Here is a 13,711-nt window from a genome sequence, read left to right as displayed (position 1 = left end):
GGTGGAGCCTTTTTACTGTGAATGAACCTTTGAAGATTACAGTGTCTCAACGGGTCTGTAAGTGTACAGTTCACTGCGAGCCAAACCGGTTTCCTCCTGGAAGATAATTGCTTCAGTGTCCCGAGATATTAAGACCAATTAAAGGTTAACGATGCACATCCCAGTTTTTCTCGTCAGGCAGACCTTCGAAATTCAGAGCCTGCTTTGATGGTTTTATGGGGGAAATGAGAGAGTCCCGGCTCTGTGAGGGGCTGGAACACGAGAGGCCACGCAGAACGCTGGAGGGACTCCCAGTGGAGTCCTCTTTCATTTCAACAACAAGAGGGCGGACCTTTGTCTCCCCTCTTCTGCTGGCCGAAGGGACCCGAGGAGTAGCCTGAGTCTGCAGCGGTTCACGCTGCAGCCACGTGCACGGAGACCGTGTGCTTTCACAAAATGGGCGTGTTTTTCTTGCTCAGACTTGCCGCAGCACAGCTTTTGGCTCTGGCTGCTGAAGACCGGGGCAGGCTTGAGTTAAAGCTGGCAGCCCAGGGGTTACAAACAGCTACAGTCGCGGGGATGAGGAGGAGTGAGGCAAGTGCAAGGCACTCTGGCTCCAAGGGCTTTTCACGTGGTGCCTCAGTGGGTCTGTGTTTCTGCACCTGAGGGGCAGGTAAATTACTATCCCTGTTTTGTATGGGGAAACCAAGGCATGTGCAAGTGCGGTGACTTGCCCGGGGTCGGGCAGGGGAGTCAGTAGCAGAGCGAGGAACCGAACCCCAGAAGTGTGGTCTCCAGGCATGGGCTTTGGTGCCCGTTGCCTTGTGAAGAAATCTGTGTGTGTTTCTGCAGCGCCAGGCGGATTTATGCTGTGAGTCCCTTGCACAAGCTGCTTCAGGGGAAGTGGGAGCTTCGAGGCCCGGAGCGCTTTCTGGGGCGTGCGGGTGGCTCTGGGGGCGATGCTGAGTTGAAGACGTTCTCAGTAGGACCTTGCCCACTTAGCTCCCGCTAGAAAGCCTGCTGCCTCCCCCCCCCCACCCCCCGGCAGATCCCCAAGCCCAGCGCAGTGGTGGGGTGAAGCCAAGGGCAGCTGGAAATGCAGCCTGTGCTAGGGGAGCTCCCCTGGCTGCAGCTGGGCGAGTCCCCCAGGTGTGAGCAACCCTTGTGACATCACAGTGGGCCTGCCTGGAGCAGCGGGAGGGCACTGCTGGCTGCTGATCCACGCCACCGGCTCCCCGCGGGAGATGGGCTCCCCCTGCCCAGCTCCACTATGAACAGCTGTAGACTGGCTGCACGGCAAGTCCCCCCGGCAGCGGAGGGCACCGGTGAGGAGGGGAGCCGCGTGGGCAGGAAAAGGAAGAGCTCCCTCACCTGTGGGTAGCTCTTCCCAAGGTGGGCGGGCCTGGTCTTCCAGGGCCTGGTCTGCCAGGGGAGGGTGGCCAGCAGCCCACGCCGTCGGGGCAGGGGGCTGACTTTTCCTGCCTGCTGTGATTTTCTGGGGTGTGATGAGGGTCCCCGTGTGCAACCTGGCTTGCTTAGAAAACCGTGTTTTCTCGTCAGGGGCTGTGCTCGTGGCCGGCAGGGTGTAAAACACTCGCCACGCTCGCGGGCTTTGCCACGTGCTAGCAGTGGGTGAGGCCCTGGAAGGCAGGAGGGTTAACGCTCCGCGAGGAGGTTACAGGCAATGTGAATTCCTGGCTCTCGGTGGCTGGCCAGAGCCTGGCCTGCACTTGACTCCCCACCGAGAACCTAGTTTCTTCTTCTTGTGGTCCCCGTGGGTGCTCCACAATAGGTGTCGGGCTCGTCCGGTGCTGCAGATCGGCATTCTTCCAGCAGTTTCTCCTGGATTGCGCATGCACAGGCGTGCGCCGCTCCCCCGCGCACCCCCGGCCACGTGCGCGATCCGGTCCCTGCCAGTTCCTTCCTTCTCAACCGCCATCAGCTGCAGACGGAATCCGCTCCGGCTAAAGCCAGAGACGGATAAGAGAGTTGTTTTTTACGTGTAGTTCATTTTTGTCACTATTTTTAAAAAAAAAAAAAAAAAAAAAAGAATATTAGACAGCAGAGAGAAGAGGAACGAAGGAGAGAGGGGCGGGCAAGAAGGCTGTTAAGCCATCCGCTGCCCTGAAGGCCGTGAATGTTATTTTGGGTTAGAAAGCGCTGATCAGTGGCTAAGTACCCTATTCACAGTAAAGACTCGCGGCAATGGCTTCTTCGGGGTTTAAGAAGTGTGAGTCATGCCACGAGGCTATGCCGGCCTCCGATGGGCATAGTGAATGCATTCGCTGCCTGGGAGAGTCGCACGTTACCCAGAAGTGTTCCCACTGTGCTGAGCTTACAGCCAGGGCCAGGAAAGACAGAGCGATGAGGCTCAAAATGCTCTTGTTTGATAAGGCTCTCCAGCCGGAACCGCCGGAGAAGCCTCACACAGAAGGGCCCTCTGGGTCACATAAAAGGGAGGCAGCCTCTTTGACCCCCTCTGTGCAGAAGAGGAGGAAACTCTCCCCGGCTCGATCATTGCCGGCGGGCCCAGCGGGCAGGATGAGCGGAACGCAGAGCCCCCAGCCGCGAGCTCATGAAAGCGGCAGCGCAGCAGCGCACGTGGCAGAGGCCGAGCCTCCGGTTACACAACAGCCGGCATGGAAGGCGCCGCGAGCGCCAGCACTGACGCATGCGGCACCGGCTTCCGCGGCGCCGACGACGCAGGGGCACCCGGCACGGAGCCTATCGGCGCCGGAGGAAGCTACCCGCGCGGCACCGCTGCTGACTGTGCCGAGCGCGGCGCCAACAACGGGGCCGAGATCCCTGGTACGGGAGGGGGCGGTGCCCACCCCACAGGGGAGGGACAAGGCAAAAGCAAAAACTCGGCACCTTAGTCCATCTCCAGGCAGGGCCGTGCTGCCCTTACACCCGGCCCACCCCCGCCCCCCGAGATACACACGCCGCACCGCTGGGCTGTAACTCCACCGGCTTATCTCGGGCCTCCCTCTCCATTCCTCCAACCAATTTCGCCGTGGCTCGAGCCACCTTCACCATTTTTGGGCATGGATCCCCTTGAGTATTATCACAAACCAGCTTCACCACTATCTATGTCGTCGCGGAGGTCCCGCTCTCCCAGACATCATGGGTACACTCCCCGATCGTGGTCCAGGTCTCCATCACCGGGCCCTTGCCCATGCTGCTATGGTCGTCCTCATCATGCTGAACGCAGACGCCGCAGGTCTAGATCCAGGGGCAGGTCCTCTCCTACTACTCATGAATACTCCCGTGTACACTCTCGCTCTGGGACGGGAACACAGTTGTCCCAGGGGGAACTAGGTCCAGAATCCCGAGACTTCCCTTCACAGTCCTCCAGGGAGCAGGTATATCACCGAACTCGGGAGCCAGAGGATTTGGGGGAGGTTTACCCCAGCGGTGGTTCCTCATTCTCCCCAGATGAGGCCATGGCCCCCGGGGATGTCTCCCCTCCGGATGACCTTAAACAATTCCAGGAGCTGTTCGAATAGCTTTCACACAGGACATTCAAATAGCAGAGGTGCAGGAGAAGCACCATAAACTCCTGAAAAATTTGAGACCCCCGGCTTCATCTAAAATCGCTATCCCGCTGGACAAAGCCATTATGGAGTCAGCAACTAACATATGGTGGACTCCGGCCTCTATTCTGCCTACGAACAAGAGAGCGGATAAGAAGTACTTCGTCCCAGCCAAGGGCATGGAGTTCCTCTTTAGTCACCCGCAACGCAATTCTTTGGTGGTCGAATCGTCCCAGCAGAGGTCGAAGACGTCTCGGTACAAATCGGGGGGGTCGGATAAAGATGCTAAGAAGCTAGAGCTGTTTGGCAGGAAGGTCTATTCCTCCTCTACCCTATTATTGAGAGTGGCAAATTACGCGACACATCTATCAAACCATAACTTTGACAATTACTCTGGATTCACTCCCAGAGGACAAGAAGCCAGTGTTAAAGGCGATTGTCCAAGAGGGCTATGCGGAGTCGCGGACAGGAGTCCAGATTGCCCTGGATGTGGCGGACACAGTGGCACGTTCAACAGCCGCAGCAGTGGTAATGCGTAGGGAATCCTGGCTCCAGACGTCTGGTATCCCCAGAGACCTACAGGCGAAGATCGTGGATCTTCCCTTTGATAAGCAAAAGCTGTTTGCGGACTCAACTGACTCGGTCCTCCACTCCAGCAAAGACTCGAGGGCCACATTTAGGACCTTGGGTATTTATACTCCCCCATACAAGAAAAAGAAATTTTTATCCTCAGCAAAGACGCTATACTTACCAAGCACAGTGCACTCAATATCAGTGAGGCTACGACCAAGGGCGCCATCAACAGCAGCAGCAATACAGGACTCCCAGGCGACGTTCTCAACAAAGCCGTACACCCTCGGGACAGGCCCAGAGACAGCAAGTTTGACAGGTATGTTGGGGGCTGCACTATCAATACCATCGCTCAATGCCACTCTCATCTCATGTTCCATCATCGCCTCAAACCGTTCCACTCCCAATGGCAAAAGATCACCACAGACAAATGGGTGCTAGAAATTATAGCCACGGGTTACACGATCCCCTTCCAGTCACTTCCACCAACGAAACCTCCCACCCGGCCTCATCTCAGGGACGCTGCCCACGAGGCGAGGCTGAAGCAGGAGGTGCATCACCTCACGTTTACAGGGGCGGTGGAAAGAGTGCCGGAACAATTCCAAGGGAAAGGTTTTTATTCACGCTACTTCCTAGCAGAGAAGAAAACAGGAGGCTGGAGGCCGATTTTGGATCTTCGGGGCCTCAACCGTTACTTGCGCAAGCAGCGCTTCCAGATGATCACAGTTGCCTCCATACTTACGGCACTGGATGATGGAGACTGGTTTGCAGCCCTCAACTTACAAGACGCTTACTTTCATATAACAATCCACCCAGCACACAGACGCTTCCTCCGCTTCATGGTCGGCAGGGAACATTTCCAGTACAGGGTTCTTCCGTTTGGCCTATCCTCGGCACCCAGAGTCTTTACCAAAACCCTGGCAGTGGTGTCAGCCTACCTGCACAGACAGGGAGTGTTTATTTTTCCATATCTGGATGACTGCCTACTGAAAGGGGCCTCAAAGGCAGAGGTCCTACGCAAGATGCGCGTCACCGCGAACACGTTTACTTCGCTGGGCCTAGTTATCAACCTCGCAAAGTCAAAGACTGAACCCACGCAAGTTATAGAGTTCATAGGGGCACGCATAAACTCTATCACAGCAAGAGTATACCTGCCCGACGCCCGCTTCCGCGTCATCAACTCCCTGGTGGAAGTCATGACGTACAGCCCCACGGTGCTGGTCCTAATGTGTCTGCAACTGTTGGGGCACATGGCGGCAGCAACGTTTGTGGTACAGAATGCCAGGTTACACATGCGAAGCCTGCAGCATTGGCTGGCGAGTGTTTACAAACCGGCATCCCACACTGTCCACAGGGTAGTGTTGCCCACGACGGAGGTGCGCAGATCCCGAGCGTGATGGGAAAATCCCAAGAATCTGCTAGTGGGGGTGCCTTTCCACCAACCACAAATTTCTATTTTTCTTACTACCGACGCCTCCCACATAGGATGGGGAGCGCACATTGGCAGCAAGGTGACGCAAGGGCTATGGTCCCCTGCGGAACAGACACTACATATAAACATACTGGAGCTCAGAGCAGCGTTCAACGCGTGCAGACATTTTTGAGAATACCTGCACGGCAAAGTAGTCGGGATCAATACCGACAATACCTTCACTATGTTCTACATCAATCAACAAGGAGGGGCACGATCCCGTGCGTTATGTGTGGAAGCAGACCGATTGTGGAACTGCTGCATCGCCAACAACATAACATTGAAAGCCTCGTACTTGCCGGGCGCCCACAACGTGAAGGCAGATCAGCTGAGCAGGCGCTTCGTACTGACGCACGAATGGCAGATCCGCTCCGACCTGCTACGGCGCGTATTTCGTACATGGGGGTTTCCCCAAGTCGATTTGTTTGCCACCCAGTACAACAAGAAGTGTCCCCAGTACTGCTCCAGAGCAGGAATAGGGCGGGGGTCCCTGGGGGACGCGTTCATGATTTCATGGAAGGGCCCTCTACTCTACGCGTTTCCCCCCACAACGCTTATCCACAAGGTTCTGCAGAAAGCCAGAAGGGGGAGAGCTCGCATGATACTCATAGTCCCGACTTGGGACCAGCAACAATGGTTTCCCTTGCTTCTACGCATGTTGGACCGCCCACCGCTTCCTCTACCGGTGGCGCCGGACTTACTCACGCAGGCTCAGGGGTCCATAGTGCACCCGCACCGTCAGGGACTGCGTCTGCAAGCATAGTTAATCTATGGCTCAGCGCCTTAGAGAGCACGTGTACAGAGGGAGTATAACAAGTCCTGGAGTGTAGCCGAAGGACCTCCACCAGGAGGACTTGTGAGCAGAAATGGACTCGATTTACAGCCTGGTGTTCCACCAAACAGTTGGCTCCCCTTGACGCTCCTATAACTGTAATACTAGAATACCTATTGGACCTCAAACGAGACGGGCTTTCTCTATCCTCGCTGAAGGTCCACCTCGCTGCTATATAAGCTTTTCGGCATACGGAGGAAGGGCCCATTGTATTCGCTCCCCCTATCGTCACAAGGTTCTTGAAGGGGCTGGTAAACCTGTACCCCCCTCGAAAACTGCTTCCGCCGTCGTGGAGTTTGGACTTGGTGCTCAGCACGCTATCGGGACCACCCTTCGAACCATTAGCCACGGTACCCCTCCAACTCCTTATGATGAAAACAACCTTCCTCCTTGCGATTACGTCAGACCGCAGGGTGGGTGATCTCGCAGCAGTGATGGCAACGCCGCCCTGCACAGTATTCTCAAAGGAGGCGGTAACCTTACAGTTACACCCAGCCTTCGTTCCAAAAGTTTCTTCGGAGTTCCATCTTAACGAACCAATAGTCTTACCCTTGTTTTACCCGATGCCTCACAGCTCCAGCAAAGAGGCACGCCTACATCTCCTAGACGTGAGAAGGGCGTTGGCCTTTTACATAGACAGAACTAAGTCCTTCCGGAAAACGGACAGGCTTCTAGTCTCTCTCGCTCCCAGGTCAAAAGGGGAAGGCCTCTCTCCACAGAGAATTTGAAAGCACATTGTGTCCTGTATAAAAATGTGCTACGAGCTTCGAAAGACCCCTTTGCTGGCCCCGCCCAGGGCTCACTCCACCAGGGCGGTGGTGGTGTCAACAGCCTTCTTCAAGGGCATCGCGTTAAAAGACATCTGTAGAGCGGCGACCTGGTCATCCTATGACACCTTCGCCAAGCATTATGCCCTGCATCGGGTATTCGAAGAGGATACCCGTCTGTCGACAGCAGTCCTCTCCGGGGTAAGCTGCACATAACCCGATTACCCACCTCCTTACTTGGGTTACTGCTGGGTAGTCACCTATTGTGGAGCACCCACGGGGACACTTGAAGAAGAAAGAGAAGTTACTCACTGTAGTAACGGTGGTTCTTCGAGATGTGTCCCCGTGGGTGCTCCACCACCCGCCCATCCTCCCCGCTTCGGATCTCTGTCTGGTGTTTTTCAGGAGCATCCAAGGCAGATGGTCAAGGACCTGGTGGGGACCGGATCGCTCACGTGGCCGGGGGCGCGCAAGGGAGCGGCGCGCATCGGCGCTTGCGCGATCCAATAGAAACTGCTAGAAGAATTCTGATCTGCGGCGCCGGGCGAGCCCGACACCTATTGTGGAGCACCCACGGGGACACATCTCGAAGAACCATCGTTACTACAGGTGAGTAACTTCTCTTGCCATTCTTGGGCGCAGAGACTGCTCTGCCAGGCAGCTTGGCTGGTTACCTGAGCTCTGCATCCCTGCTTGTACGGTGATGAGGCATCAAGAGAAGAGACACTCGGTTGGGCCTACCGGCCCGAGGGTTTGTGACTCAGCCCCACATTGAGGCCCACCCCCCCCGCACCACAGCTGGTGTCTGAGGTCGGGAACACCAGTGTGTGCAGAAGGGCTGCACAGGGAGAGAGGAGAAGTGATTTGTGGCTTGAGAGAAATCAGGCCAATAGCTTCGGGAGAGAAGCCGAGTGCTTCTCGTGCGTTGCCAAGCGGGAGGATTCGGCTGGACAGTGCGTGTTTAGAGAATTCCGAGTTTGCACCTTGTTAACAGGAACAATTGATTTTTCCGCTAGAGGGAAGGGAGATGATGGGTTTAAGGGCGTTAGATCTTTGGAGGAATTTTCTGTAGTGTGAGGCCCTGACTCTGGCAACCCTCGAGCAGCTGTAGGGGGAATAATTCTGTCCCAGTGGGTGCACGTGCTCTGGGCTGGCACTGAGGTGGTGGGGACCGTATCGAACCTCCTTCACCCTGTCTGCAGGGGCACTTCTGGGTGGGGTGGGGGGAGCACGGCCAGCACTCTTCACATGGCAGATCACACGGTTCTCCCCTTGTTCCTAAGGGCTCCTCTAACTTGGCAGGGGTCCCCAGCTCAGGTCAGGCCTCACCCATACCCTGCTTGGCCGCCTGGTCTCTGCAGTGGTTCCCTGACCCAGAGCTTGTTTGCTGCTGCTGTGTCTTTCTCAGGCCGCTCTTGCCCACTCCTTCCTGAGCGTCTCCCGGTACTGTCTCTTCCTGCCCGTCCAGCAGGCAGGTCTGCAGCCCCTGCCCTCTGTCCAGGGTCCCGTCCGCTTGACGCACAGTTGCATTTTCCTCTGCCTTTTCACGGGTCTTCCCCATTTGGATTTATAATTTTTCTAACCTTTTGAATCCCTCGCACAGGAGGTTCAGGCCAATCTTCGCTCCTGCCCTGGGGCAAAGGGCACAAGGTGCCCCAGCTGGGCACATGTACCTCCTGGCCCATGGTGTGTGCTACCAGCTGGAAGGGACAGTGTTACTCTGCTGGGGGATGTAGCTGACCCGCCTCCCTGCTAGGAGAGACTGCGTGTCGACCCGGCAAAAAGCGCTGCTCGTCCGCCAGTCAGAAAGCTTCGCTGCCGCGCGGCCGGCTGAGGCAGAGCCAGCTTGGCAGGGGCTCAGCCTTTTCCCAAACGCTTCTGCTCCGGAAGGGCTGACAGTCTCCTGTGGCTCCTTTCCGCCGCTGTTCTCTTCTCCAATGGAACGTGGGCGGCGCTTGTTTTCCGCTCCCTCAGGATTTAAACCTTCCCTGGCAGCAGTTTGTGCCTGCTGCTAGCAGAGTCTGGGAGCGTCAGTGAAATGAGCTAGTGCCCCAGCTGCGAGGTGGGAACAAAGCCAATGCCCACCCTGAAGGGTGAAATACCCGCCCGCTTTGTAACCGTGGTCACATTGCAATAAGCTGGGCTGTTGTTAATTACCCTGGCAAGAACTTTTTTGTTTCTTTTAAAACCGGTTTTGTTTTGTTTTTAAAACTAGCATCTGTCTTCTCCCTGCATATACGTCTTACTCGGGGTCTTGTGTTCCCCATGCCCTGTCTCATCACTGAGTAATGTTCACCTCCGCGTCTGGGAGGTGACTGGACACAGGTGCTGTTTAAACTAATCAAGGGTAAGGCGCAGCAAGGGGCTTAAGAAAAGCTGCTTGGAGGGGTGGTATTAACACCCTTCCCAGCCTGTGCAGGCAGAGATGGGCCTGCGTGTTCTGCTGCGGCTCTAGCTGAAGCCCCGCTCTGGGCGGCAGAGGTCAGAGGGAGACGGAGCCTGTGCTGCGTTGTCTGCAGGTGGCGGTTCTGCTGATACGAGAAATCTCCGCGTGAGCGGCTGGGGGGCCGGGGAGTCGGGGGATCACTTGCTGAAAGCTTGGCACAGGGTGGGGGCCGGTGGGGGGACAAGACCGCGCAGCCGCAGATCGTTGCCTCGTGTTGCTCCCCGCACGGTTCGGTGGTGCCAGAGAGACGCCGGACCGCGGGAGGCCGAGTGCGGCGCGCCAGGTCCCGCCTGCGAGTGCCTTTCTGGCTCTCCCTGGCCAGTGCCGAGCGAGCCGGAGCGCGCCTGAGGGCAGCCGCTTTGAGGCGCCGTTGCATGGGATGTGGCGCCTGCCCCGGCGGTCGGTAACAGGCTCTTCTCTCCTCTCTTGCAGTCACACCCACTCTCCTGGTTCTATGGCGGCCGTGCGGGAGTGGCCCTGCACCCGCTGCACCTTCCTGAACCCGGTGGGCCAGCGGCAGTGCTCCATCTGCGAGGCCCCCCGCCAGAAGCCCGACCTCAACCACATCCTGCGGCTCAGCGTGGAGGAGCAGAAATGGCCCTGCGCCCGCTGCACCTTCAGGAACTTCCTGGGCAAAGAGGCCTGCGAGGTGTGCGGCTTCACGCCGGAGCCGGGGCCGGGCAGCTCCCCGCTGCCCGTCATCAATGGCGCCCTGCCCAAGCCGGCGGTGCTGGTGGAGCCCAAGGGGGCCATTGCCGAGGAGGCCCGCAAGCTGGAGAGCAGCTGCGAAGGGCCCGGGGGGAAGAGTCCCGAGGAGGCGAGGCCGGAGGATGGCTGGGCCTGCCAGCGCTGCACCCTGCACAACACCCCCGTGGCCAACTCCTGCTCCGCCTGCGGGGGGCCACGCAAGCTCTCTCTGCCCAAGATCCCCCCGGAGGCGCTGGTGGTCCCCGAAGTCATTGCCCCAGCTGGCTTCCAGGTGGCCCCGGCGGCCCCCCAGCCCGGAGGTGCCATTGAAGCCTCGGACGGTGATGCTGTTGCCAGCCAGGGGGTGGGGAGCACGGAGCAGGACGTGCCGAAGATGCCAACCTTCAGCTCCTTTTCCCCCGGCCTTCAGAACAACCCTGTGCCTAGGAGCCGCAGGGAGGTGCCCCCCCAGCTGCAGCCGCTGGTGCCTGAGGCCTCGCAGCCCTCGCCCGGGCAGAAGGGGTCTCCGCAGGGCCAGGCCCGGGTGCCCCCGCCCAGCCGCTTCCAGGAGCTGCTGTCCACCAAGCGGCTGAGTGTGCTGGAGGAGGAGATGGAGGTCAGCCCGTCCCACTGGCACTGCGGCGCCTGCGCCCTGCTCAACTCGGCAGGGGCGAGCCAGTGCGAGGCCTGCGGCGCCCTGCGGGGCAGTGACGCCATCGACCTGGCGGGGGACTCGGTGCGCTTCACCCCCTGCAGCCCCTCCAGCCCCGACTTCACCACCTGGGCCTGCGCCAAGTGCACCCTGAAGAACCCCACCGTGGCGCAGAAGTGCCAGGCCTGCGGCTGCTCCAAGCTGCACGGCTTCCAGGAGCACGGGGCGCAGGGCGAGCCGGCCCCCAAGTGCGCCGACTGCGGCTCCGACAAAGGGGGCTGCGCCTCCTGTGCCAGCAAGGCCCCCTTGGCCCGCAAAGGGGCCCGCTTCTTCCCCGCCCAGCCCCCCTTTGCCCAGGACAGCCCCACCCAGTGGGCCTGCCCCGCGTGCACCCTGCTCAACGAACTGAAAGCCAAGCACTGTGCGGCCTGCCACACCCCCCAGCAGTACGTGAGCCAGCGCAAGGGGGCCAAGCCGCTCAAGAGGCGGGAGAGCATGGACGCCGAGAAGCGGCGCCAGACGGACGAGGGGGAGGCCACGGCCCTGTGGGAAAACATTGTGAGCTTCTGCCGGGAGGTGAGTGCTCGCCGGGCACCCGGGTGCAACCTGCCTGTGCTCCTCCGGGCACCCCTGTCGCCTGTGTGGGGGTCAGAGCTGACCAGCCCGTCAGCCTCATGTTGCAGAGAGACTCTTTTTCCAAAGCGACCCGCTGCAGGGCTGGCCGCCGGAGTCCGCAGAGAGCCCCAGTCAGTCATCCTGAGGCGTGCACGCTGCCCAGCTCTGCGGCACACCCGTTCGCTCTGAAACCGACCGACGTTAGAAAGGAGCATTGTTGGTTGTTGTCGGGCACTGCCAAGCAGACCCAGCTGCAGGCTAGGGCCGTGTGGTGCTAGGTGCTGGACAAATGGAGCAGAAATGGTTTTGCCCTAGGGAACTTTTTGTCAAAATACACAAGCAAGAGACAGAAGGTTCTCCCACCTCTCCTTGCCTGCCCTTGTTTCCCCTCTGCGTTCCTCTCTCTGCCATATGCTGCCTGGGTCCCCTGATCCTGTGTCCTCCTGATGGTAACACCTGGCACTGAGAGAGCACACGCTGGGGTGGGTAACACCTGGCACTGAGAGAGCACACGCTGGGGTGGGTAACACCTGGCGCTAAGAGAGCACACGCTGGGGTGGGTAACACCTGGCGCTGAGAGAGCACACGCTGGGGTGGGTAACACCTGGCGCTGAGAGAGCACACGCTGGGGCAGGCAGTTGTCTGATGCAAGTCGTCAGAGTGCCGTCCAAGTCCAAGAAGCTGTGACCGTTTTCACTCCCTGAGAATCTGCCCTGTAGCGGAGCTCACGCCTTCCCCTCCGGCCCCTCCGCGTTTTACAGAGGTGTAGATGCAGCAGCTGGGGCGCAGTTCCCAGCGTGGGCTGACGCAGGCGTGCCAGCTGTGCTCGAGTGACCGACTCTTAGCAGCTGCTCGAGTGGCTGGGCCAAAGCCACTGCCACTGTTCGGTGCTCGTACAGATCAGGTCCCGCTTCCAGAGAGGTGGCTGACTGGGGGCCTTGGCAAGCAGGAAGGAGGGGGTGGTGAAAGAGGCTCCCCCACACCTGACAGCCAGTAGCCGTGCCAGCCTCAGTGGTATCTATAGCTTGTGGTCCGGTGCCCAGGGCACCGGCGTGGGGTCAGGGTATTGATGTGCACCTGCCGCAGGCGAAGCATTGGGGAACATCGGGCGGATTTGGCTTGCGCTGCCCGGGGCCGAGCTCCAGCGCCATTGCTGAGGGCCGGGGATCAGTGAGCGCTTCTCCTGAGCAGGGCCCTGGGGGTGCTGTGCTGTGTAATTGTGAGCAGGGTGTGGGTCTTCTGGGGCTTTGAGCAGCCTGAGGGAAGGTCGTGCGTGGCAGCCATTGACTGCTCATCCCACAGATGCTCTAATTACACGGCACCAGTAAAAGTAAAGCGAGCCTGAATGGGGCCATGTGCACCGCTGAGAGAGGGGCCCTGTTGTCTTCAGGAGCCAGAGCCGAGTCCAGGGAATGTCACCGGGCCCCGCGTCAGACCGAACGCTGGGAAGGGACCAGGAATCTGACATGCAGGCTGCCCAGCAGGCTGGGTTTCGTGCACTGGGTAAGGGTCCCGCTGAGGGGCTGTGGCTAGGCCGAGGGCGAGGAGAGGTGCCCTGCAGTGGGGTTGGCACTGTGCTCTCCAGGTGTAACACCCAGAGGCTGACAGTAACCAGGCCCTTCCGAGCAGGGCTGGTGATTTCCCCGGGCTCTGCAGTTGTGCGGCTCCCAGTAAGTCCAATGGGAGGTTTGCGTCCCTCCAGAGACACTCCTGCAAACCCCAGGGTGAAATCCAGCCCCACTCAGCTCCCTGAGCATTTCGCCACTGACCTCAGTCCAGGCAGGTGTCCCCAGACTGCGCTCTCTGGCGTTGCGTGGCTCGGACCGTGCCAGGCCTGGGGGCAGAGGGACTCCTGCTCTCGCCTTTGTCAGCTCCCCAGCTCCTGCGGGCACCAGCCTCTTACCCTGTTTGTCCGGCCCCTGGCGTTGTGGGATTGGCTAAGGTTGGCTCTCCTAGGGCTACTGTAATGCACCTAATGGCTGATGCACAGCACTGTACACAGTGAGGCCCTGATCCATAGGGGCTACTGTAATATGCCTAATAGCCAACATACAGAGCCTAGCACCTTGGGGTCCTGCTCTGAGACTGGAGCGCCTAGAGGGTACTGTAATATACCTAATAGCTATGTGCAGCACCCAGCACAGGGGGGTCCTGGTTCA

The 13,711-nt window shown here is 59.0% G+C and overlaps 1 protein-coding gene across 1 annotated transcript in view; it reads left to right on the top strand.

Moving 5' to 3' along the window:
- The window catches only part of CAPN15 (calpain 15), a 66,041-nt gene that overhangs the window by 41,292 nt on the left and 11,038 nt on the right, over nt 1–13,711 (top strand). The window contains exon 3 of the mRNA XM_075010495.1: nt 10,031–11,513. Coding sequence (XP_074866596.1) covers nt 10,031–11,513 — 1,483 coding nt within the window. The remainder of the gene's footprint in view (nt 1–10,030; nt 11,514–13,711) is intronic.

Source organism: Carettochelys insculpta, chromosome 16, assembly GCF_033958435.1.
Source record: "Carettochelys insculpta isolate YL-2023 chromosome 16, ASM3395843v1, whole genome shotgun sequence".
Classification (NCBI taxonomy): Eukaryota; Metazoa; Chordata; order Testudines; family Carettochelyidae; genus Carettochelys; species Carettochelys insculpta.
This window is presented reverse-complemented; position numbering and strand designations above follow the sequence as displayed.